Below are 26,154 nucleotides of genomic sequence, written 5' to 3' on the forward strand. Positions count from 1 at the left end.
TTTTGTTGGGAAATGTAATATTACTGTATATTCAATGGCGGCCATCTTGAAAAATGGCCGCCATCTTGAATTTTCAGGTGGCTAACGGGTTTTATCAAAACAGTACTACCCAAGGAGTATGTGTACCAATTTTGGCACTTTTATCCGGAAGTGAACGATTATTCCCGGTATCTGCCTAGCTATCATGTTGACTTGGTACGGAAGGACCAGGGACGTGCACAGATAGACTCTAGGTGGCGCTAGAGCACCTGCCCTTTGCCCTCTTGACCAGAAGTGCCCTTTTGAAATAAAGAAATAAAACGTTTTTTTTTTCCAGTTTACGGCAGGGGTCTTCAACAGGGGGTCCGGGACCCCTAGGGGGTCCTCAGAGTTACTACAGGGGGGTCCGCCAAATCTTTATGTGATATGATTTTTCTTTTTACCATAACCACTCGAAACCTAGCATCCCCTTTTCTGAGGAGAACTTTAGCCAAAAATAGCAGATCTACAAGCCCACAACGCCTCGCGCTGCGAGGCGTTGTGGGCTTGTAGATCGGCTATTTTTGGCAAAGAGGTATAGGTGTAGAGGGAAAAAAGAGCAGACCAAGTCAACAAAAAAAAAGTATAATTTACTTTTTTACCTGCCCCTCAAAATGTCTGTGCACGCCACTGAGAAGGACCTTCATCGTTATGAGAACAGCTTGTAACATAAGACACTAAATCAGTTGAGAGATTGTTTTTGTTTGCAAACAGTGTGAGGTTGAACCCCAATTCATAGGCCATTCTATAGGGGGGCAATTATATATATATATTATATTTTTGCCAATATATGGCAAGTATTTGCAGAATATATGCTGCCTGCATATATGCCATATTCAGGTTCAACTATGTGGATAAATAGGAACTATAAAAGTGCTGATATATTGCACTTTTACCTTAGCGCTAGGTATACTCTTGGTTGCTTGTTTTTGCAGGAAATGGACTTAAGACTTCTGGTGATTAGTAGTTTCGTTCCCTACCTATGTTGAATGCACTTATTGTAAGTCGCTTTGGATAAAAGCGTCTGCTAAATGACTGTAATGTAATGTAATCTATCCACTAGAACAACATTTGTTTTACCGCGATGGGACATTTTGTTGCTATCGCCCGTTGAAAAAAATAAAATATAATCCGAGCTAGAAGTGTTTTTCTACAAATCCAATATAAGAGTGGACGGAAGGGACGTTTTTTGGGACGACGTCACATTCGTCCATTCCTTCTATCAGTGTCGAGGGATCATTCCTAAGTTGCGTTACAGCACACTCTTATTTTTTTTGAGAAGACAGAGATCTACGTCAATGGCGGTGAACGGTTAGATTTGAAATGACGGAGATCTTCGCCCATGGCAGGGAATGTGTTAAGTGCAAAAAGAAATGTTTGGTTGTAAGGATACCGGCAGACAGTTTACCTCAGCCATACTTGGTCAATTATCAAGCGATTGTTAAAATTCAAAGTTCTATATAATCTCCAAAGTGTCTCCAATGTTAATTCGGTATCAATTGTGATTTTATGCCTGAGATAGCCAAAGACCCCCTACTCACACTCTTGTATCAATCCATTCGATCTATGAAAGACTCATGTTCTACTCTAGATGGCATTTCAAAGGCTTATACCTTCATTATTCACTTCAAATTAAATAAAGGCTTTTACAGCTGTTTTCCCCGTAGCTTAGAAGTGAAGCAACTGTTCTCTTCCCTTCTCTCCAAGCGCAGTGTTGACGTTTTACTTTCACTTATGCTGCGCATACAGATCTGATCTACAAGCATACAACGCGTCAGGCAGCGACGTTTTTTGCAGATCAGATATTCTGGCCAGTAGTAGCAGCACTGAGCAAATGTGTGAAACATACCGATGTGTGTCCACTTGTTGTGCTGAGATAGATAGAAAGGTGGAGATGCTTTAATAAAACTCTTTTGGTCTCACCACTTAACGCAGGGAAAATAGCGCTGCGTCTTGCGCTGATCTTAAAGGGAATGGCAGCAAAAACCCATTGGCTTCATGGATTGGCGAAGCTTTGTGTGATGTTTGTGCTGCCTCAAGAATATAGTGTAGGTGGCAGCAGTGTGCGACAATATCTTTAGAATATTCTGTTTGGTTCATGTAGTTATATTCTCCTTTCTGTTATAGAGCAAGGCCTGCAAATCTACTTTAATGTAATCTGCAATGCACAGATGGACGGTACATGTGAGCGGCGTGCTGACCCCAAGGACATATTTCCCTGCTGTCGTGGTAGGAAACACGCTGTACTACTTTCAAGGTTTCAACAAGAACGATCAAATGTATGTGAACGTTTTCAACACGGTGTCTTTGCGCTGGAGGAGGTTGCCCCCGGTGGTGACAACTGGAATCGGAGAGCGCCCCCTCGAGGTGCCCTCCGGACGCTCCCACCACACAGCCGTGCTGATAGAAGATATCATCTACATGTGGGGAGGCTACGCAGGTCCAGAGACAAAATGCAACATTCTTTATGCGTTTGATGTGGACACCCACAGGTGGTTGAAGCCTGAGGTTTGTGGAACTGTCCCAAAGGGGAGGTCGGACCACTCAGCCTGCGTCTTGGGGAAGGACATGTACATCTGTGGAGGATACGAACTGCTGATGATATGTGCTTATGACTTGTATAAGTTGGACACCACCACAATGGTCTGGTCTTTAATTAACACCAGTGGCACCGTGCCACCGGTCTCATTATGGCACACTGCCACCATCATCGGGACCAAGATGTTCATATTTGAGGGGTCTGCGGAGGGGTCCCATCATGACTACAACAACATCAGAGTGTTTGACACAGAGACCAACTGCTGGCTGAGCGTGCCTTCTTCACCAAAAGCATTCTACCATTCAGTCTTCTTCTACAATCGAGAGCTGTACATATTTTGTCACCAACGCTGGGGAGAACATACAATATTTTCAGGGCAGCTTTGCTATTGCATCTTCAGCGATCTGTGGAGATTGAACCCACAGACCTTCTCCTGGAAGAAGGTTGAGCCCAGGGGGAAAGGCCCGAGTTTCAGATGGTTTAAGCCGTGCTGTTGCATGCTGGGAGATCGTGTCTTCCTCTTTGGAGGAGAGAGCCACTATGGGAACGTTGATGAACTGTTCATCTTAGACTTAAGTCCTCGTCTGAAGACATTATGCAAGCTGGCAGTGATTCAGTACAATCTGGAGCAGTCAGAACTACCACACGACGTCAGGTGGGAACTGGCAGCCATGACTAAAGACCAGCAAGCTCATGAAAAGTGACTGACTACATTCAGAGACACTCGCAGCTTTTTGGGGGCGGTGTAACCGCCCCCTATATGTGAAGTTTGGACATTGACTAATCCTGCACCGTGATTGGCCACCAGTCCACACCCCCAGTCTACACCCCTAACCCCTACACATTCAATGCAAATCTATGTTTTTCTTTAAGTGAGCTTACATCACTGTGATGACCACACAGTGATGTAAGGTAAGGCTAGCAACAGTGATTGGCTAGTGAGACACATGACACATGTGCAGTCCTATCACATTTATGTTTTTTTTTAAGTGAGTCATGGGTCTGTGATGACCACTGTGATGACCACCACACCGCCCACTTCACACTGAGTGTGATCATTTTTGGGGCGGTGTAACCGCCCCCTATAAGTGGGTTTTGGACACTGACCAATACTGCACCGTGATTGGCCAATTACTACAACACAGTCTACAACGCCAACCCTTCCAGTGGTGATGACACTAGTGATGATGACACTAGCTGTAATGTGATTGGCTGACTTTGCAAATTCAGGACTGTGATTGGCTAGCGAAACACATGACACATGTGCAGCCCTATATAGGTCTATGGCACTTAAAAAAAAAACACAAAACACAATTTCTGCTGAACTTACAATTTCTAAAAATACAGTGGCCTACATAATCCAACAATGGAATAGACAAGCCTTGGTGGGAAACGTAAAGAAGAATCCTATATCTGAAATGATAAAAGAAGAAAACGATAAAATGAAAATCATGAGGTCAAAGGACAGAGAACAGACAGCCGATGAGGACAAAAAGATGGAAGAAAATATTACTATGGTCATATTGAAGCCAAAAGGACTTAAAAAATAAATTATCCTAAAATTACTTTAGTATGTATATGTATATATATTCTTTTTTTAAGTGAGTCGTGTTGTGATGACCACACACCGCCCACTTCCCACTGAGTGTGATCATTTTTTATAAATGTTTTAGATTTTCATATGATGTTTTTTTTATACAGTATATATGTGTGTTGTGTTATTTGTCATCCATTTACTTGTCACTGCATGTAATCCTACAGACTGTAGGTCGGAGCGGTGCCCGCGTTCGAACCCACAACCTTGTGGTTTAGCGACGAGTGCTCTGCCAACACTATATACACAATGTTGGAGACGGTTTTATGTTTTCTTTGTTTTGTTCATTTCTTTCATCATTTTTTTGTTTTTATATGTGTAACCATGGCAGAAATATAACAGAAATGTAACTTCGACTACGCCACCTTGGGAGTTTCGCCCAAAGAATCAATTAAAGTGCTAAAGTAACTATACTGAGGTACAACACAGGTTCGTTTGTGAATGACTGGAGCAGAGACGTGCTTCTCAAGATAATCAGTAACATTTATTGTAAATTATACTTTAATCCTTTAAGCCCTGAAGACGCATTTGTGTCATTTTTAGATTTGAGCTAAAAAAGCATTATTTTACACTTTTGGCTATTCAAAAATAGCAGATCTACAAGCTCATAGCGCGGCACCGAGTGCCGCGCTACGAGCTTGTAGATCTGCTATTTTTGAAAAATCGTGAAAATGTGTGCAAATCTTTGAATATATTGGTTTAAAGCGAACATTTTTACTCGAATCTTTGCTTCCGGGGGTCCCTGGAACATATATGTTTAGATGGGGGGTCCGCGGCCAAATACGTGTCAATTTGGGGGTCCTTGACATGGAACAAAGAACCACTGATATTATGGCGACATAAGTCTTTTCAAAAAACTGTTGAATCCCCCCAGAAGCAAAGATTTGAGTTACAAATGTTCGCTTTTGTAACTCAAATCTCAAGAAAAATAGCAGATCTACAAGCTCATAGCGCGGAACTCGGTGCCGCGCTATGAGCTTGTATATCTGCTATTTTTGAATAGCCCAAAGTGTAAAATAATGCTTTTTAGCTCAAATGAAAAAAATGACACAGATGCGTTCCAGGGCTTAAAGGGTTAATTAGACAGGTAAATCACAATTGAATCACAAATGAATGTTAAACGAGTCGAAAGCACTATAATAAAATATACCAGTGAAAGCCACAGTCAGACTGTAGGGGGGGGAGAGGAGAGACGGAGGAGTTAGTACAGTGACACTTCAAACACTAAAAACACTTACACACAACACTAGGTGGGTTAGGTGCACACAAACCACACATACGGCATGCAGTGTAGGGCTGCACGATTCTTGCTCAAATGAGAATCACGATTTTCCTCCATAAGAATTGAGATCACGATTCTCACACGATTCTCTTGTAAATGTATATATAAAAAAAAAAAATTCAATGTAAAAAAAAAAAAAAAAAAAAAAAAAAAAAAAAAGTTTTACATTGAAAAAAAAAATCGCCATAATTTAAAATAGAGATTGCATAGGTGTCTGAATCGAGATCACGATCTTTTTTCGATTAATTGTGCAGCCCTAATGCAGTGGATAGTAGAAGTCCTCCCCCACAGTGCGACCGTGGTCGCCTCCAACTAGTGGGGTACAAGAAATGGCAATTAGATAGATATATATAAACAGTGGCAGTTGGATGATCAATGCAAAAGTAAAATCTAGACTTTTTATCCGCGCTTTCCTGGGGGGGGGGGGGGACTACCTAAAGTCCACTATCAGTTCCTTGGTGTTACCGACATTCAGAACGAGGCTTTTCTCCTGGCACCACCGTGTCAGCGCACCAACCTCAGCTCTGTAGGCCGTCTCGTCAGTGGTGAGCTGTGGATTTTTGAACTAAGGGTACTGTATTTTATGACGTCACGTGCGCGCACATAGCCACTCAGCTCAGTGCTAGTTGAAATACTGTATTCAACATGTGATTATTAATGTAATCATATGTATTATTATTTTGTTGTATTGTTGCATTGTTAATTTGTTGTTTTTATTTTTGTTTCAAATTAATTATTTTATTTTCCTTTTAATTTTATATAAAAGCCCTTTACATAGACTCACCCACACATAGGCCTACTTAAAATAATCAGACAACTTGTCTTTGTCTTGTTGTCTCAGAGAACTGGGTCCTCTGCTAAGCGATCCCCTTCACACCTTGCAGTGCAGAGATGTTGTCTGTCATTGTGAGAGGAATGTAAACACATTCAATTCAAGTCCGTGTCTTTTCTCCAGTAGCCTAATGTTATGCAAAGCAGCCAGGTAGACGCTATTGAGAACGGCTCGCCACTGACGGCGCGATTCGCGCGAACCTTGAGAGGCTATTGTTTTTAAACTTTAAGGCGTTAAAGACCGCCGCTGACGGTGCGTGCACGCGCGCCCCCAGCTCCCACAGTGTCAGAACTAAGGGTACGCCATACCCCCCCGTACCCCCTACAGCTCAACCCTGCGTCTCGTCATCGCCATCGATCAGGCCCACCGCCGTCGCGTTGACTCGAAAACGCGCCGATGGCGTTCAAAGAGTTAAGACTTTAAGGCAGTGGCGTACCACCACCATAGAGGCAGGGCAGGCGGCCGCCGGCCCAACTAAAATCTAGCCTCCCCTAGAAAACAAAGTAAAAGACTGAAAAACAGGCAGTGAAAACAACCCAAAGAGAATATAGTGGCCGTCGGACCTCCTCGCCCATTCACGTGGGCAGGCAGCCAATCACTACCGTATCCATTCAGCAGAGCGACGTCGTCGCCTATAGTGATGCAAATGTATGCCTTTATCTTCATGGGGTGCCAGGAGTGCCAGGTGTCGGGGTCTGGGCCATACCTGTACTCACTTAGCATAAAAGGGTCTCTGAGTCTGAGAGCAGCTTGAGCCATAAACTACAACATGAAGAGACCACCGCTGAATAATTGATTGATTGATTATACTTGCATATTGTTTTTATTAACGTTTTTCAGTTTTGTAGTCAGTGTAGTGTTGTTAACTCGTTTCCCCAGACATTTTCCCGAGTTGGGGTAGGTAGAGAAAAAAAAATCTCGCCTACCCTAAATGTAATTTGTAACCGGTATGAGTCCTCATGTGTCTCTTCATGTGTCCACTAGTGGTAAAGCTTTTGCTACATACCGTGCAGGCAAAGGGCTTTTCACCTGTATGAATCCTCATGTGTCTTTTCAGATTTCTAGTACTGCTAAAGCTTTTGTTACAAACTGTACAAGCAAAGGGCTTTTCACCTGTATGAATTATCACGTGTCTCTTCAGATATCCAGCTTGTCTAAAGCTTTTGTTGCAAACTGTACAAGTAAAGTGCTTTCCGCTCATATGAATCCTCATGTGTTTCTTCATTATTCCACTAGTGGCAAAGCTTTTGCTACATACTGTACAGGCAAAGGGCTTTTCACCAGTATGAATCCTCATCATGTGTTCCTTCAGATCTCCAGTACGGTTAAAGCTTTTGCTACATACTGTGCACGCATAGGTTTTTTCACCAGTATGAATCATCATGTGTGTTTTCATATCTCCAGCTTGTCTAAAGCTCTTGTTACAAACTGTACAAGCAAAGGGCTTTTCGCTTAAATGAATCCTCACATGTCTCTTTATCAATTGACTAGTGGTAAAGCTTTTGCTACATACTGTGCATGCAAAGGGCTTTTCACCAGTATGAATCCTCATCGTGTGTGTTTTCACATCTACAGCGTGTCTAAAGCTTTTGTTACAAACTATACAAGCAAAGGGCTTTTCGCCTGTATGAATCATTATGTGTTTTTTCAGAATGTCTGCTCGCTGAAAGCTTTTACCACACACTGTGCAAGGAAAGGCCTTTTCACCTGTATGGGTCATCATGTGCATTTTCAGATGATAAGTTATGCTAAAACGTTTGTTACAAACTGAACAAGCAAATGGCTTTTCCCCCGTATGAACCATCATGTGTCTTTTCAGATAACTATTTCTACCAAAGACTTTGCCACACTCTGTACAACAGCGACTTTTATTTCCTGTTTGACTCCTCATGGATGATGTTTGTTTTGATGATTTCAGGTCCTGGGACAGCTTGTTTCTCAATGACGATCTTTGTCCTTCCACATGTTGCGTCTTGTGCATTTTCAGATCTAAAGAATTGTTAAAGCTTTTGTTACAAACTTTACAAACACATGTTTTTTCCCCTGTATGAGAGCACGTGTGTCTTTTCAGATGTTGAGTTTGGCTAAAACGTTGGCTGCAAACTGAACAAGCAAATGGCTTTTCCCCTGTATGAATCCTCATGTGTGATTGCAGATTTTGACGAGTTCTAGATCTTTGGCCACAAACTGAACAAGCAAATGGCTTTTCCCCTGTATGAATCCTCATGTGTCTCTCCAGTTCAGACTTGCTACCCCGGAATTTGCCACACTCTGTACAACAAAAGCTTTTCTTTCCTTTTTGACGCCTCATGGATGGTGTTTGTTTTGATGAGTTCATGTTCTGAGACAATCTTTGTTCTTCCACACGTTGTGTCTTGTGTGATTTCAGTGTGTTTAAAGCTGACTGCTGTTCACTGGTCTCCTGCTCATCACTGTCTTCAGTATCAGATTCAGAACAGTGTGAAGGCCAGTCATCACTGTCCTCAGTAATGTCAGATTCAGAACAGTGTGAAGAGAGGAGCTGGTCATCACTAGTTGGTTGTGATGTTCCACAGTGCTCTACATCAGCTTGTGTTTTCATGTGTTCAGTTGAGGTGCTGGCTAGAGGCTCTGTCTCTCTGTTTTCATCATCATCTTCACTTTTCACTGCTAGTAATGTCAACCATGACCCTGCAGCCTCCTCTGGTCTTTGAAGTAACTCCTCCTCCTGTTCCTTTTTAATCTGTGGAGGTTCTAGTTTCACCTGGACCAGACTGGGACTCGTCTCCTGCTGTTCCTCTTTAATCTGTGGAGGTTCTAGTTTCACCTGGACCAGACTGGGACTCCTCTCCTGCTGTTCCTCTTTAATCTGTGGAGGTTCTAGTTTCACCTGGACCAGACTGGGACTCCTCTCCTGCTGTTCAGGGGAAACCTCCTCTTTAAGCACTGGAAGGAGTGAGAGATCTAGGAGATGAGAAGAGGTAAAGTTAACTTAGTGTGTTATCTGATTGTATCAGTTTGATTCTTAAACTTATTTTGTAATCATTTTGATATAGTCTTTTTACATTGTCAAGCAACACTTGTCAAAATGTTTGTGTACAGTTCTAAGTATGAATTATGGGCACTGGGGGCATGTCTTCTCCTTTACATTTGATGGACTAGTTTAGGTACGCATCAGGCCCCGGACCCACATAACTCTGAGAGTGTACAAATGGAACTAAAAAGGACCTGTTCATTTGGTTCAATGTGTATACTCTCAGAGTTACAGACCCATAAGGGTTCATTTGGTTCCATTTGTACACTCTCAGAGTTACAGACCCATAAGGGGTCATTTGGTTCCATTTGTACACTCTCAGAGTTACAGACCCATAAGGGTCCATTTGGTTCTTAACTATAAAGTTGGCAAAGAATCATTTACTTACATAGGAGCCACACAATGGAACAACCTTGAAAATAGTGTCAAACTGACAACCAATCTTTTAAGCAGAAAACTAAATCATGTCTATTAGAAAAGGTTCCCCTATTGAGGCTCTTTAGGAAAGATAAGGGAGTACTTGTTTCTATGTATGTACTGTGTATGTGTCTTTGTATTGTTGCATAATGTGTAATGTGTCTGTACTGTGTATGTTACTTGTGTCTTTGTAGTGTTGCGTAAGTTACATGTGTTTTGTATTGTAATGTACTTTAACTTATTGACCGTTAATTGTGAGAGGACCTCAACGGAAATAAGTCTCAGGACCTTCTTGGGTAATCCTCGACCTGCGGTGACCATGTGGTTTTTGGCTTTTCAAAATAAATCAAAAATCATTTAGCTGGGACTCCCTGAAACCCCCTCAAGGACCCCTGGGGGTCCCACTTTGAGAACCACTGGTCTACTGAGAAGACAAAATAGTGACTTCATTGTTAACTCTTTCACTGCCACGGAATTAATGAATTAATCCATCCATCTACCGTCCCCTTGCCGCGGAAACGGCGATTTTACTTTAAATTGAAAAATCATGGAATTTTCCGTGACCTCCTTCCTCACAGAGATCGGCTAATTACACGCATGGGGGTCCGGAATTGGGGGGGGGGGGGGACGGGGGGAATTGTCCGTAAAGCAGAAGGGACGGAGATTTAGCAGAGATATGGCCGTTTCACTGCAGGAAATAAACAGGAAGTAAATGAAGTCATTTCCGGGTCCGTCATCAGGAAGTGAAAGCATCATCCATAGGATAGGTAACAGCCCCATCTAGTGGAAAACCACTGAAAACAAATTTCCGTCCAAACTCGTCCGTGGCAAGGTGAGCCGTCCAATGCAATGAAAGAGTTAAACAGAACCTTCATTCATCGGAGTTCATCCCACTTAAAGGTTTCATGACGTTCAGTTTTACCACACATTAAAAGTCTTTGTCATGGTCCTTCAAACGTGTATAGAAAGTTTTAACAAAAAAATTCCACTCCATTGATCCATGGCAGGTGTTTTTCTCTCACATTTCAAAAGCCTTTTCAGCTGCAATGAAAAAAAGAAATCTTTGCCTGCGGGTGTCGCTGTTGAGCGATTTTGCCTGTCAATCATCGCCTCTGCTCCGCCCCCCCCCCAAAGGAAAGGATAGGGGAGGGGAGGGGCGAGGAGGAAAGTGGGCGGGATTAATCGGCTGTGACCTCACTGCCCAAGGGCCAAACTCAGATTACTTTTCAGCCTAATTATTCAGAAAACCCCAGACCACAGAAAATCCACTGAATGTTCAAAGTTCAGATTTTGTGGGTGTAATTGAGGTCATAAAACCCCCCAAAAAAACAAAAAAATCACATCCTGTGTGAAGGTAGTGGCGCCTTTGATACATTTTGTCATCGATATGTGTTTATAATGTGTTCACATGCCACATTATAATGTGTTCACATGACACGTGTGTAAACACACGTGTCATGTGAAGCTTGACCAATCACTTTGTTGACGGGTCTGACCAATCAGAGCGTTGACGGGTCTGACCAATCAGAACGTTGAACACAGACAAAGTCAGGTATAGAGCGGCTAGCGCCGCTAAAAATAAAAAAAGTGAAAATGAACGTCATAGAACCTTTAATATAAAGTGTCTCCAAAGGTCCTTATGGTTCTGTGTGCAAATGACGTTTCAACGTGTTCACTGTTTGGCTCTGATTGGCTAACCAGTGTTCAGCATTACTGTGCTCTGATTGGCTAACAAGTGTTCAGCATTACTGTGCTCTGATTGGCTAACCAGTGTTCAGCATTACTGTGCTCTGATTGGCTAACCAGTGTTCAGCATTACTGTGCTCTGATTGGCTAACCAGTGTTCAGCCAACGTGATCCAGTAGGACTTCTTAACCACTTAAACCCTATACACTACCTCAGGGGTCTGTCCTTGGCTCCCTCTTTTTGTACCTATACTCATTTCACAGAAAAATAACTGATCTACAAGCTCACAAGCTCTACAACCTTGCGTCACTTTTCCACCGGGACACGCCCCCCCCCCCCCCCTCATCTAGACTGAGTGGTAAAACATTGAGCAGCATGGAGCGTTGGGGTTTGGAAGCGCTCGTTGTAAATCACTCAACGGTCCTGCGTAACACCTGTTTCTAAATGTCACATGATGCAGGAGGCGGCAGGACGTTGTGTTATAGAAAACGAGCGCTTACAAACTCTGACACGTAGAATCACCTGCACTGCATCTCATGTCTCTATGGCAGTGGTTTTCAATTGAAACCCCCATTTGAAAAGATAAGCCAGGGACCCCAATAAGAGAAGGTTTTTACGGCTCTAGCAGTGATTCTCAACCATTTTCATTACAAGGGCCCCCAGTTTGACATGCCTTATTAAGCTACGGACCCCCATCTAATGGCATTTATACCTCTGGGACCCCAATTTATATTATAAAATCAATGTTAATTTAACTCTGAGTGTACAAATGGAACCAAATGGACCCGTTAGGGTCCATTTGGTTCCATTTGTACACTCTCAGAGTTACAGACCCATAAGGGTCCATTTGGTTCCTGTCCATCATTTAGCTGGGGACCCCCTGGAACCGCCTCATGTACCCCTGGGGGTCCCCGGACCCCACTTTGAGAACCAATGCTCTATGGTGGATTTTTATGAAACAAAAAGTTTGCAGATAGAAAGAGGATAATTCAAGCTTTCCGTACAGCTGCCATGTTGGTGAGTTTAACGTCATTTAATACAATCAGATAGGACTCTTCTGTTTGGATGTATGGGCTGTCAAGGCCAGAAAGTTGTTTTTTTTGCCACTCAGTAGGCATTCGCACATAACTTCCGGGTACGATGATGTCACGCGCATAGCCTCTATAATGACAAGCCCAGAAAAAGGGACGCTAGGGTTCATGTGGTTAATGACATACAGTAGGTATTCAAAGGTTTGAGGCTCTGCGGTGCCCAGATCAGACATCTTTACATTTTGATTGGCGATGACTAGGGATGGAGCTCGAAAACCGGGTCCATTACAACAATGGTTCTCAAACTTTTTCGTGCCAAGGACCCCCTAATAGACACTTATTAGCCCGCGGACCCCCATTTGAAAAGATAAGCCAGGGACCCCCATAATAGAAGATTGTTACGGCTCTCTAGCAGTGATTTTCAACCATTTTAATTTCAAGGACCCCCAGTTTGACATGCATTAGGCTACGGACCCCCATTAAATGGCATGTATGTCTCTGGGACCCCAATTCATATTGTAAAATCAATGTTAATTTAACTCTGAGAGTGTACAAATGGAACCAAATGGACCTGTTAGGGTCCATTTGGTTCCATTTGTACACTTTGTACACAAATGGAACCATTTGTGTACAAATGGTTCCATTTGTACACACACAAACCCGGTTCTGAATTTATCGAGACCCCAGTATCAATAAGCTTTTGGCTAAGGGGCACGGTGGCGCAGTCGGCAGTGCTGTCGCCTCACAGTTGGGCGTGTCTTCTCCTCCGCGTCATCAGCGCCCATACCCTAGGTGGGGTTGGCGAAAGGGCCCACTCTGTGTGGAGTTTGCATGTTCTCCCCGTGTCTCCTAGGGCAGTATTTCCCAACCTTTTTGGTGCCAAGGCACACCTGGCATAGCCAAAAGATCCCAGGGCACACCTAGATATACGGTGTGCAGATATACAGTGTACAACATATTTACTCTCATGTACACGAGAAGTAATAAAGAAACCTTGAACATTACAAAATGTCTTCGGCCTACAATAACCGTGGGTCAGTGCTGACTGGAGGAGTCAGATTTCACCTTACCAGAGTAAAACGTCTTTGTACTAAACCCAATATACTTCTAACATCCATACATTTATGACAGCACTCACTCAACAAATAACTTTTAAAAGAAAAAAAAAGGAAAGAGACAGTGTCTTTGTTTGAAACTTCAGTCCTTTTTTAGAAAAAAATACTTTAAAAGTCAATAAAAAGATTTGTAAAAAGAAAAGAAACAATTAGGCCACAATACAACTGTCTTAGTGAGAAACTTGAGCTTGTTTTGCTGAACACAGAGTTTGTATCCTGGCTGAGACTGATGAAAAGCACACACAGAGCTCCCAGTTGCCCACTACAGACGGATATCAACACACTTGGCACGGGAGTTAAGCGATATCTTTCAGGTTAAAATAAAGAAGGATCCGGGAGCTTTCATTCTGGGACTCCCTTCCAAAGAGATTCATTTGACACCACCTGGTATTCCTAAACGTAACCTCAGTAAACTGTCTAATCCTAAACTTATTTCTAACCTTATCCTCAGTAAAACAAATACAAGAACCCCTGGTCCGCGAAAACAAATGGGGGGTAGCGTGCTTTGGCCGAGACTTTTGGTTACCCCAGTCAGACAACGTCGCCGCAGCTTGCGAGTGAACAGACCATCTACGTGGAGTAATTAAACACCACAAACTACACGGATTAGGTTCACACTATTAGGTTCATCATGGCAGGTTATAATATGGGCTTTTGAAAGCCCCTCTTCGCCGATACGACGTTCAGGTCCGCCGTATCGGCCCGTTCCGACGCACTTTCACCCCTGAGTACCTGCCAGGCAAGTACAGGTGATGGCCTCATGAAGACAAAGCCACACATTTATATGTTATATGTGTTACTGCTGAATTAAATGAATCAAAAGAAGAACATTTTATTCAATGCGTTATGGCTACACGCTGGGTGTCAAAAATAGCCGATCTACAAACTCACAGCATGTCGCACACACATGTTGTGGGCTTGTAAATCGGACGTGCGACCCGCTGTACGTCGAAGTATAAATCGCGCTACGTGCAAATTCAATCAACATCATATATGAATTAATCCACTGATTAAATTAGCTGCCCATTGGCCTAAAAAGGAGGAAACCATGCATGCCAGTGTGCATGTTTACATGCATGCAAGTGTAAACAAGATTATCTTGTTTACTAATATCTTAGATATTTTATTAATATCTTAGATATTCATAAAAACATATCATTTTTGTTAACAGTCAGAAAGTCTGTCTGTCTGGATAGATGGATAATCCATAGACCTTCATTGATTACCGTTGGGATATTCAGGTGTCATAAATATTGTTAGCAATGTTGATATTCCAGTGATAAATATGGTCTATAAAATGGTTGGAATCAGCACCAAATGGACCACGGATAGAGTCCACCCCATATGATGAAAACACAAATACAAATGTCATTCTTCAGTGCTGGATGTGTGCTACATTGTGCCGTACATTTTATACGAGTTACTAATATCAGTGGCGTAGAGCATTGGTTCTCAAAGTGGGGTACGGGGACCCCCAGGGGTACTTGAGGCGGTTCCAGGGGGTCCCCAGCTAAATGATGGATAGGAACCAAATGGACTCTTATGGCTCTGTAACTCTGAGAGTGTACAAATGGAACCAAATGGACCCTAACGGGTCCATTTGGTTCCATTTGTACACTCTCAAGAGTTAAATTAACATTGTTTTTACAATATAAATTGGGGTCCCAGAGGTATAAATGCCATTAAATGGGGGTCCGTAGCCTAATGCATGTCAAACTGGGGGGTCCTTGACATTAAAATGGTTGAGAATCACTGCTAGAAAGCCGTATAAACCTTCTCTTATTGGGGTCCCTGGCTTATCTTTTCAAATGGGGGTCCGCGGGCTAATAAGTGTCAATTTGGGGGTCCTTGACATGAAAAAGTTTGAGAACCACTGGCGTAGAGTAACCAAGTACATGTACTCAAGTACTGTAGGCTACTTAAGTACACATTTGAGGAATTTACTGGAGTATTTCCATTTTACTATACTTTTTACATCTACTCCACTACATCTCAGAGGCAAATATTGTACTTTTACCCCAATACAATTATTTGAAAACTTTAGTTACTAGTTACTTTGTAGATTTAGATTAGTATTACAAAACATAGATTAACCACATCAGCCCTATTTAAACGTTGGCTATTTGAAAATAGCAGATCTAAAAGCAGACGCGTTCTGTGAGCTTGTGAGCTTGTAGATCTGCTACAAGCTCACAACATGAGAGAGAGAGAGAGAATTATTTACAAGGGGAAAAATCACACCCAGTGTGAGCGGTGCCTTTGATGAGTTCATTTCATTAAGCTATATGAACTAGAGGAACTATGTTAAATCCCTGTCCATTCATTTCAAGGCTGCTCAACAGGAAGACAGAGGAGAAGCAATTACAGCCTGTCCCTATTGGCCGTCTGAGAGGCGAACGGCCCTTTTGCATGTAGTTGAAGCGCAAGGGGGCGGGCGGGGAGAGAGTCAGCGCGCTGAAGTCAAGGCACAGAATACTGTGTTGTTGACAGACAACAGATGCACGCTTATGAGAAACAACACAAATAAAACCTGGTGAAACAGTTGCGTGCATTAGAGCAAGATGAGGATAAATGAAACGTTCAGTCTAAATGTCCAGTAATTCGCAAAGTACTACCACTACGTTTGTATTTGAAACTTTACATTTCTCTAAATATTATAAACTCTCAGGACAGCGTAATACAAATATAATTTATGAAAAGGCTACTATAGGCTACAGTGAAGTCGTGCATTAGCACAAGATGAGGATAAAGGAAACATTCAGTCTAAATGTCCAGTTTGCTAATAATTCACAACTACAGTGCCAGATAATCACCAAGAGAGTTAAAAAAGAAAAAACGTTTCAGTCATTCAGTCCGACTTCACTGTAGCCTATAGTAGCCTTTTCATAAATTATATTTGTATTACGCTGTCCTGAGTTTACAATATTTAGAGAAATGTAAAGTATCAAATACAAAATTAGTAGTAGTAGTTGCGAATTACTGGACATTTAGACTGAATGTTTCATTTATCCTCATCTTGCTCTAATGCACGCAACGGTTTTGCCAGGTTTTATTTGTGTTGTTTCTCATAAGCGTGCATCCGTTGTCTGTCAACAACACAGTAGTCTGTGCCTTGACTTCAGCGCACTGACTCTCTCCCCACCCGCCCCCCCCCCCCCTTGCGCTTAAACTACATGCAAAAAGGCTGTTCGCGTCTGAGAGCACCTAACAAGTTTTGGAAGTTTAGCATTTACTCACAGCCTGTCTCACTGTCAGTGCAGTAGATGGGAGTCGTGCAGGCAGCAGTCCTCCAGGGGGCAGCAGAGCTCAGGTCCTGACTCAGGGCTGCTGAGTCGTAGGAATTCATGCAGTGCTGAGGAAACATGTTGTGACTGGATAGATGGACATCACTGGTAGACATCTGCTTTATACAGTACACACACACACACACACACACACACACACACACACACACACACACACACACACACACACACACACACACACACACACACACACAGTATATATAACAATGTATCCATGTGTGAGCATAGGAAACACATATTAAAGGTACAGATCAGTTATTGCATTCAGTTTGGCGGTGTGACTCTGCTCCTGTGATACTATAGATTACCTGTGTAAGCATGACACAGAATCAGAGATCACAAACCCCCCAAAGCAGAGCCTAAAACACAGTTATTACATGAACATAATATTGAACCTTTCAATGCATATTTAAGATACCACAGATCACAGCACAAGCCAAAGAATCATACATTAATATGTAAACTAAATGCCACAGGGAGGAGGCCGGGGAGGTGGAGGGAGTTTGAACACTGACAGCTACAGAACGTAGATGACATAGCCTTTTCTTTTTCTGTGAATTGAGTACAAAGGACCCCAATGGCAACAAGCCAAAGTGCTTTGTTGGGTTTAATCCTCTTAACAGACCTTGTATCGAACTGTACTGTCCTGTGATTTAAAAAAAACCCTGTATGTAATAATAAAGTATTCAATCAATCAATGAAAACAATGTTGAGCATGTAGAACAAACAGAGATGTTGGTCTGCTTAAAAAGACCTCCTGAGATGCATTGTGGGAATGAAGGCGTGTGTGAGTTACATTGTAGCGAATGAGAATGAAGTGAGGTTGAACGTGGAGAGACAGACTGACTTGTGGGTGTATGTATGAACTAACATGTTAGCAAATGAATGGAGGTGGGCGTGGGGGGGGGGGGGGTCCAGGGGAGAGTGAGCTAACAGTGTACACATCCTGCCTTCCGTGCCTGAACTATCGCTACGCTGGATTTAAGGTTACATTCACATGTCATATGTGTTACAATAAGCATGTCACTCAGTACTCTATGGCATTGGTTCTCAAAGTGGGGTCCGGGGACCCCCAGGGGTACTTGAGGGGATACCAGGGGGTCCCCAGCTAAATAATTTATAGGAACCAAATGGACCCTTATGGGTCTGTAACTCTGAGAGTGTACAAATGGAACCAAATGGACCCGTTGTACACTCTCAGAGTTAAATTAACATTGCTTTTATAATATGAATTGGGGTCCCAGAGATAGAAATGCCATTAATTGGGGGTCCGTATAGCCTAATGCATGTCAAACGGGGGGGCCCTTAAATTACAATGATTGAGAATCACTGCTAGAGCCGTAAAAATCTTCTCTTATGGGGGTCCCTGGCTTATCTTTTCAAATGGGGGTCTGCGGGCTAATAAGTGTCAATTTGGGGGTCCTTGACATGAAAAAGTTTGAGAACCACTGTTGTATGGGTATAGGTAACAGCTTCTCCGCCATATGTGTAACAATAAGCATATCTGGAGCCAATTATAGCAGAGACTGAGAGACAGTACGCTACTTTGACAGCCTTTTTGGTCATCATGTTGTTGAAGCCCTCTAACAACCAGTCTGTGGGTATAATGTCCTAGGCTGCCACATATAAAAACAAATAGTCTGCACCTATAGACAAATCCACAGACGCGCTGCCTGTAGCTGCCATTGCTGTGATGTTGCGGTGCGGAGCGTTGACACCGCAGCTATGGCTGCCTACAGGCTGTCTGTGGATTGGTCTATAGCCCAGCTCTGAGATGGTATGTAGGAGAGGTTGATATTTAATGACCGTGGTCATAAAGGTTTCCTCTAGGCTGGGCTCAAAGGTGCAGACTGTCTCTAATACAGACACTTCTCTGGACGCATGCACGTGCACACAGAGTAAAAAAAAGAAGACGTAGTGACTATTCCATTTTAGACTATAGTTATATCATAATTAAAATAAATGTAGATTCACAATTGAACACTGAAGACTTTCAACCTGGTGTCCAGGCTATGTTGGTCATGTCATTCTAGGTGAACCTTTCCTAAAGGAAGGAGATCACATTGAATCCACTAACCTCTGTTTCACTGGGATGTCCAGACACTTTCCCATCACTGTGATCCTCCAGGCCATGGGGGGTGCTAATATGTTCTCCTCCTCCTCCCCCTGTGAAGGTCTCCAGGCCAGTCTCTCTGGTCTCCACAGCCCCCCAATGCATCCATGCAGCTCCTTCCATCTTGTCAACCAGCTGAGAATGTTAGGCCCTGAAAAGAGGAGACTTCAATACGCTTGCTGCCTTTCTCTCTGGCAGCTTCATAGAGAATGTAGCATTTTCCTACGATTACAATGTTTCATTTCAACAATGATGTCCACCCCAAGGGGGGTCCCCACATGAGTCTGGGGGGTCCCCAGATGATTAGCTTAATGTGCAACATTGTTTCCTCTCACTCAACAGTAAACAAACTAACATACAGCATAAGTGTATACAGGGTATCTGCACATTGATTACTTTTGACCATTACTGTTTTAAAAGTAATGAACAAACTATACTATAAAACATTGTTAAGCATTGGCCAAATTGTCAAATATTACCTAAGAAAGAGGCAAAGAAAATAGCTGATCTACAAAACGGCTCGAGTATTTATCTGTGGAACAGAGTCAAACTACATGTAAAGCCTCAACTCTCCAAGTGCTTGTCAGGGTGGGGGGTCCCAGTTAAAATATGATTACATTGGGGGGGGGTCCCAGTTAAAATATGATTATATTGGGGGGGTCCCAGGTATAATATGATTATTTTGGGGGGTCCCAGTTATAATATGATTATTTGGGGGGGTCTCGGCCTGAAAAGGTTGAGAACCACTGTATTAAAGTATGCATCTTAATGAATAAACATAAATATATATATAAGAAATAATCAAACTAAATGTCATTGTTAATAAACAAAGTCATTGGTAACCATTTTGTCATTTCATTGTTATATTCAATGTGTCGATGCAACGTGTTGTGAGCTTGTAGATCTGCTCATTTAAAAAGTGTTGTGAGCTTGTAAATCTGCTCATTTATAACGTGTTGTGAGCTTGTAGATCTGCTCATTTATAACGTGTTGTGAGCTTGTAGATCTGCTCATTTATAACGTGTTGTGAGCTTGTAGATCTGCTCATTTCAAACGTGTTGTGAGCTTGTAGATCTGCTCATTTATAACGTGTTGTGAGCTTGTAGATCTGCTCATTTCAAACGTGTTGTGAGCTTGTAGATCTGCTCATTTAAAACGTGTGCCTTAACATTCAAACAACTGGTCTGAATTAGCCTTAGATCAAGACTATCGTAGATGTATTTTAATAGTCTGACTTTTACTTTCGTATCTACAAGAATCTTAGCTCCACCCATCACCCCCACAGTCTGTCCTGGAATGTCACCAGTGAAGCCCTTATTTCTCCAAACATGTACAAATACTAAATATAAGGTGTTTACCCGCTTGATCCAAATGTTAACTAGGTGTCCGGTGTGTTTGTGTAATGTATTAATCCATATGTTTCAATAAAGAAGTGTTTTAATCCCGTCTGTGACCAATTCTGTCTGAAGTTCACAATGGGTGGTAGTGACGGGGCGCATCCGGTGAAAGCTAGAATTACACTCAATGTAAACGAGGGAGAAGAAATTACGTTCGGTCACAGACGGGGTTAAAACACTTCTTTATTGAAACATATGGATTAATACATTACACAAACACTCCGGATACCTAGTTAACATTTGGATCAAGCGGGTAAACACCTTATATTTAGCATTTGTACATGTTTGGAGAAATACGGGTTTTACTGGTGACATTCCAGGACAAACTGGGGGGGGGGGAGGGGGAGCTAAGACTCTCGTAGATATAAACATGTAAAACATCGTCTTGTCTTGATCTAAGACTACACCGTTGTAACGTTAGATGCTAACGGTGGCTAACGGGGAGCAGCAATAAATACACAAACATTATTATAAACTAATAAACAATAATAATAAACACAGCTTTGACTCACCGCTTAGTGCAGATAAATAATCACCAGGGTTACGAAACGTAAAAAAAAACGCAGACGAGTCTTTGCTGTTAGCATTAGCATTAGCATTAGACCCAAGTGTTGCTAAGCTCCTCCTCTTCCTCTGCAGGGGAGACCAATCGATGATCAAAGAGTCTCAACAAGCAGATCACAGATTCTCTGATCCTTTTTATCTTTCACAGGATTTCTGTTCATTCATTTATTCTCACCACATTGTTTATGATTTTATATTCATTTAATTTCTACAACTCATTTATAAATGTAGTGTCTTAATGTGTCAGTTTTACCAATAACCTGAAACTATGATAAAGTATTAACAATATATAAATGATATCAGATCTATAGATTATCTTGGTAGTAACCTTGGTGGTTTTAAAGGATATCAGATCTATAGATTATCTTGGTAGTAACCTTGGTGGTTTTAAAGGATATCAGATCTATAGATTATCTTGGTAGTAACCTTGGTGGTTTTAAAGGATATCAGATCTATAGATTATCTTGGTTGTTTTCCACAGAAGGTCAACCTGTAGAAAGTCTGCTTTCTATTTACTGTTGTGTTCAGAGCTCATATCTGCTCTACATACTGTGTGTGTTGTTTCTCCTGTGTGATACTGCCCTCTTGTGGACTGCATTAATAATTACTGCACGGATAATCATCCATACCTCAATGCTTGAGTGAAACACTTCACTGCTTCTGTTCTCTGAACTATTTATAGGAGTCAGAGGTCTGCTTATATATTGGTAGACATTTTATTTAGACATAATATATATATATATGTTATTTAAACATCTTTATTTTTTAGGCCACGCTGAAAGTCTACCACAGCTTACATGGTATTATATGGTCCTCAATGTTCAGGTGTCACAATGAGGTATCTAGGTTTCTATATCTATGGTTTTGAGTGTGTGTTGACTATTGGCCAATCACAGTGCGTCTTTTCCGGGAAAAGACGCGCCCCCACCTTCCTCTGATTGGCCTACCGAACGCCCCCTTCTGTGACGCACACGGAAGTTTCCAGCTGGCCCCCACAAGCATAGAGGAAGCGGAAGTGCGTCCGAGATACACACGCTTCAGAGCCAGAGGAGGCGTCTACCTTTATATGTCTATGCTCAAAACCCCTGCCCCACCCCATGGTACAAAGGGACTGTGGTGCAGTCCAATTTCTCCAGATTAGCTGTAGATCTGGAGCAGCTGATCCCCAGTGCTTTGGCCAGCCCATAATGTTCATGTATGTCAGTCAGCACCTCCCACAGAACTGGTAACTCAAAGAAAAACTCATAAATGAACTCATAGAAAACAACTGAACAATAAATTATGTAATTTCAACTGGTTAATAATGAACAACTGAAAAATAAACACGCTAAATATATAAAGCGAAAGGAAGATTACCATACATTATAGTCTCTATGTGTGGCTGCTGAGTCAGCCATCACAGCCTGTATGAATCCTCATGTGTGTTTTCAGAGTTCCAGCTCCTCTAAAGCTTTTATTACAAACTGTACAAGCAAATGGCTTTTCACCTGTATGAGTCTTCATGTGTGTTTTCATATATCCAGCTACTCTAAAGCTTTTATTACAAACTGTACAAGCAAATGGCTTTTCAACTGTATGAGTCCTCATGTGCGTTTTCATATCTCCAGCTCCTCTAAAGCTTTTATTACAAACTGTACAAGCAAATGGCTTTTCACCTGTATGAATCCTCATGTGTACTTTCATATGTCCAGCGTGTCTAAAGCCTTTATTACAAACTGTACAAGCAAATGGCTTTTCACCTGTATGAATCCTCATGTGTACTTTCATATCTCCAGCTCCTCTAAAGCTTTTATTACAAACTGTACAAGCAAATGGCTTTTCACCTGTATGAATCCTCATGTGTGTTTTCATATATCCAGTTTGTCTAAACTTTTTATTACAAACTGTACAAGCAAATGGCTTTTCACCTGTATGAATCCTCATGTGTGCTTTCAGAGTTCCAGCTTCTCTAAAGCTTTTATTACAAACTGTACAAGCTAATGGCTTTTCACCTGTATGAATCCTCATGTGTGTTTTCATATATCCAGCTTGTCTAAAGCTTTTATTACAAACTGTACAAGCAAAGGGCTTTTCACCCATATGACTACTCATGTGTACCTTAATTATTGCACTAGTGTTAAATCTTTTGTTACATACCGTACAGGCAAAGGGCTTTTCGCCTGTATGAATCCTCATGTGTGTTTTCACATGTCCAGCTTGTCTAAAGCTTTTGTTACAAACTGTACAAGCAAAGGGACTTTCACCTGTATGAATCCTCATGTGTGTTTTCAGTTTACTCTTGTGACCACAGACTTTGCCACACTCTGTACAACAAAAGATTTTCTTTCTTGTTTGACCCATGGATGGCTTTTGTTTTAACAATTTCGATTTCTGTTCGAGCCTGTGGCTCAAAGACAATCTTTGTCCTTCCACTTGTTGTGTCTTGTGTGATTTCAGTGTGTTTAAAGCAGACTGCTGTTTACTGGTCTCCTGCTCATCACTGTCTTCAGTATCAGATTCAGAACAGTGTGAAGGCCAGTCATCACTGTCCTCAGTAATGTCAGATTCATAACAGTGTGAAGAGAGGAGCTCGACATCACTAGTTGGTTGTGATGTTCCACAGTCCTCTACATCAGCTTGTGTTTTCATGTGTTCAGTTGAGGTGCTGGCTAGAGGCTCTGTCTCTCTGTTTTCATCATCATCTTCACTTTTCACTGTTAGTAATGTCAACCATGACCCTGCAGCCTCCTCTGGTCTTTGAAGTAACTCCTCCTGCTGTTCCTCTTTAATCTGTGGAGGTTCTAGTTTCACCTGGACCACACTGGGACTCGTCTCCTCCTGTTCCTCTTTAATCTGTGGAGGTTCTAGTTTCACCTGGACCAGACTGGGACTCCTCTCCTGCTGTTCCTCTTTAATCTGTGGAGGTTCTAGTTTCACCTGGACCAGACTGGGACTCCTCTCCTGCTGTTCCTCTTTAATCTGTGGAGGTTCTAGTTTCACCTGGACCAGACTGGGACTCCTCTCTTGCTGTTCAGAGGAAACCTCCTCTTTAAGCACTGGAAGGAGTGAGAGATCTAGGAGGTGAGAAGAGGTAAAGTTAACATAGTGTGTTATCTGATTGCATCAATTTGATTCTTATACTTATTGTTTTGTTTTGTAATGATTTGTATATCTTCTTTTTATATTGTCAAGTGACAATTGTCAACATGTTTGTGTACAGTACTAAGTATGAATTAGTGTTCACAAGTACTATACATCTGTACTGACCTACACATCAGTTAACTGTAGAGCCTTTACCTGTAGCTATACACTGCGAGGGCAGGGGCAACTGTGTTGCTTTTTAGTTAGACGCGTGCACCATGACCATGAATTCAATGTCCAGAGAGTTTGTATTCTTTCGGATATGTCAATCCATTTATTTAACATATCTTGTTATACAGCACTCAAACCTATAACACTGAAACGCCGACCAGCGTGGCGACATGTTCACGTTTCACGGACACGGTCAAAAACTGTTTGGCCTTTTCCCCTTCCACACCTGGGGATCGTCACCCAAGGCCAAGTATAAATGGGTAACCACCCCCTGTGGTGGTTCCCATGGTGACAGACAATGCCACACCTCTCCTGTGGTTGCCATGGTGACTCAAAATGACACACCTCTGCACAGAGAGTTAAAATAAAACAAAATAAACAAAAAAGGCATTTTGGCTCCAACACACCGGCCCCTAATTGAGGATGGCAGGAGGCCAGGAACAATTCAAAATATTACATAATGGAGCCAAATAATTCATACAAAATAATTCAAAATCAATTTTGAATTAGAGGCTTTAAATTGTAGCTTCTTGAAGCAAGCACAGTTTAGTTACTGGTCTATCCAATGTGCTCGTTTTGGTCTTCACTCGTGCAGAACGCACTAGTCCTTTCCTGTCAGGATAGGTCTCCAGGACTCTTCCAAGTAACCAGGAACCACGTGGAGCTGTAGCGTCTGCAATCAATACAATGTCCCCAGGGACAAGACTTCGTCTCTTCTTACTCCACCTCTGCCGCTCCTGTAGCAAAGGTAAGTATTCTCTCAGCCAGCGTTTCCAGAAAAGGTCTGAGATGTATTGGACTTGTCTCCATCTCCTTTTGAGGTAGAGGTCGGACTTCTCAAACAATCCAGGTGGTAAGATCGGCATTCTTTTCAATGTGAGAATGTGATTGGGAGTGAGAGCTTCCAGATCTCCAGACAACCTTGTTATGGGGCGGTCATTCAGGATGGCTTCGACTTCACACAGCACCGTATGAAATCCCTCGTCATTCAAGGTTTGCTGGTGTAGAACTGATGTTAGTATCTGTCGAATCATCCGTATGATGCGCTCCCATGCACCTCCATGATGAGAGGCAGTTGGTGGGTTGAAGCTCCACTGAATTCCTTCCTCCAGAAACGCTGATTGTATTTTGCTGTGGTTTAAAGCAGCAAGAGCTTCCCTCAACTCTCTTTTAGCACCAACAAAATTGGTTCCATTGTCAGATCTTAGATGAGAGATGGGTCCTCTTCTACAAACAAACCTGCGTAGAGCATTTATACAGGAGTCCGTATCCAATGAATAAGCGACTTCCAAATGGACTGCTCTACATGCCATACAGGTGAAAATGACTCCATATCGCTTTTCAATGGAACGGCCCCTCTTGATCTCAATCGGGCCGAAGTAATCAACTCCAACGTTGGTAAATGGAGGAAGATCAGCAACGATTCTCTCTAGGGGCAAGTCTGAGTCTTCTGCTCACCCAACTTCCCTCTATGGCGTCTGCAGAAGACACAGTCAGACAGGATCTTTCTTGTTGCTGCATTGGCACTTGTGATCCAATATTTTCTCCTCAATCTGGAGAGCACATGGTTTCTCCCACCATGGCCCAGCTGTTCGTGAATGTGCTTTAGTATGAGAGTGGATACATGGAGGTCTTTCGAGAGGATAACAGGATGTTTTGATTCCTCAGACATTGCTGCCCTACTCAACCTCCCTCCAACTCTAAGCAAGCCATCCTCCAGAATGGGGTCCAGTTTATAGATGGAACTGTCCTTCTTTAATTCACCCTTTCCAGCTGTCAACACGGCAAGTTCATCAGGGAACCTTTGCTGTTGAGTGAAGCGAATGATGGCAGTTTCAGCTGTAGAAAGATCATCTGGTGTCAAGTTCTGGTTTCCCAGTGCAGCTCTAAGGCGTTGCATTTCCTGCTCCACTTTGTCTGCATCTTCATGACTCAGTTGGTTTCTTTTATGACTCAT

The 26,154-nt window shown here is 42.3% G+C and overlaps 2 protein-coding genes across 2 annotated transcripts; one reads left to right on the top strand and one right to left on the bottom strand.

The window, feature by feature from the left end:
* Nucleotides 1–2,181: 2,181 nt before the first annotated feature.
* LOC311048665 (kelch domain-containing protein 3-like) lies at nucleotides 2,182–3,261 on the top strand (the record flags this gene model as incomplete). Its single annotated transcript, XM_084061926.1, has 2 exons — nucleotides 2,182–2,796; nucleotides 2,983–3,261. 2 exons carry the CDS (start codon nucleotides 2,182–2,184, stop codon nucleotides 3,259–3,261), a joined length of 894 nt encoding a protein of 297 aa, XP_083918052.1.
* A 174-nt stretch (nucleotides 3,262–3,435) lies between these two features.
* Nucleotides 3,436–26,154, bottom strand: LOC311048666 (uncharacterized protein; the record flags this gene model as incomplete). The annotated part of the gene is made up of 6 exons (XM_084061927.1): nucleotides 3,436–3,492; nucleotides 8,295–9,208; nucleotides 16,765–16,879; nucleotides 18,910–19,080; nucleotides 23,886–23,959; nucleotides 25,656–26,154. The coding sequence occupies 6 exons, from the start codon at nucleotides 26,152–26,154 to the stop codon at nucleotides 3,436–3,438; spliced, it is 1,830 nt and encodes a 609-aa protein (XP_083918053.1).

Source organism: Gymnoscopelus microlampas (assembly GCF_963454915.1).
Source record: "Gymnoscopelus microlampas genome assembly, chromosome: 7".
In the NCBI taxonomy this organism is placed as follows: Eukaryota; Metazoa; Chordata; class Actinopteri; order Myctophiformes; family Myctophidae; genus Gymnoscopelus; species Gymnoscopelus microlampas.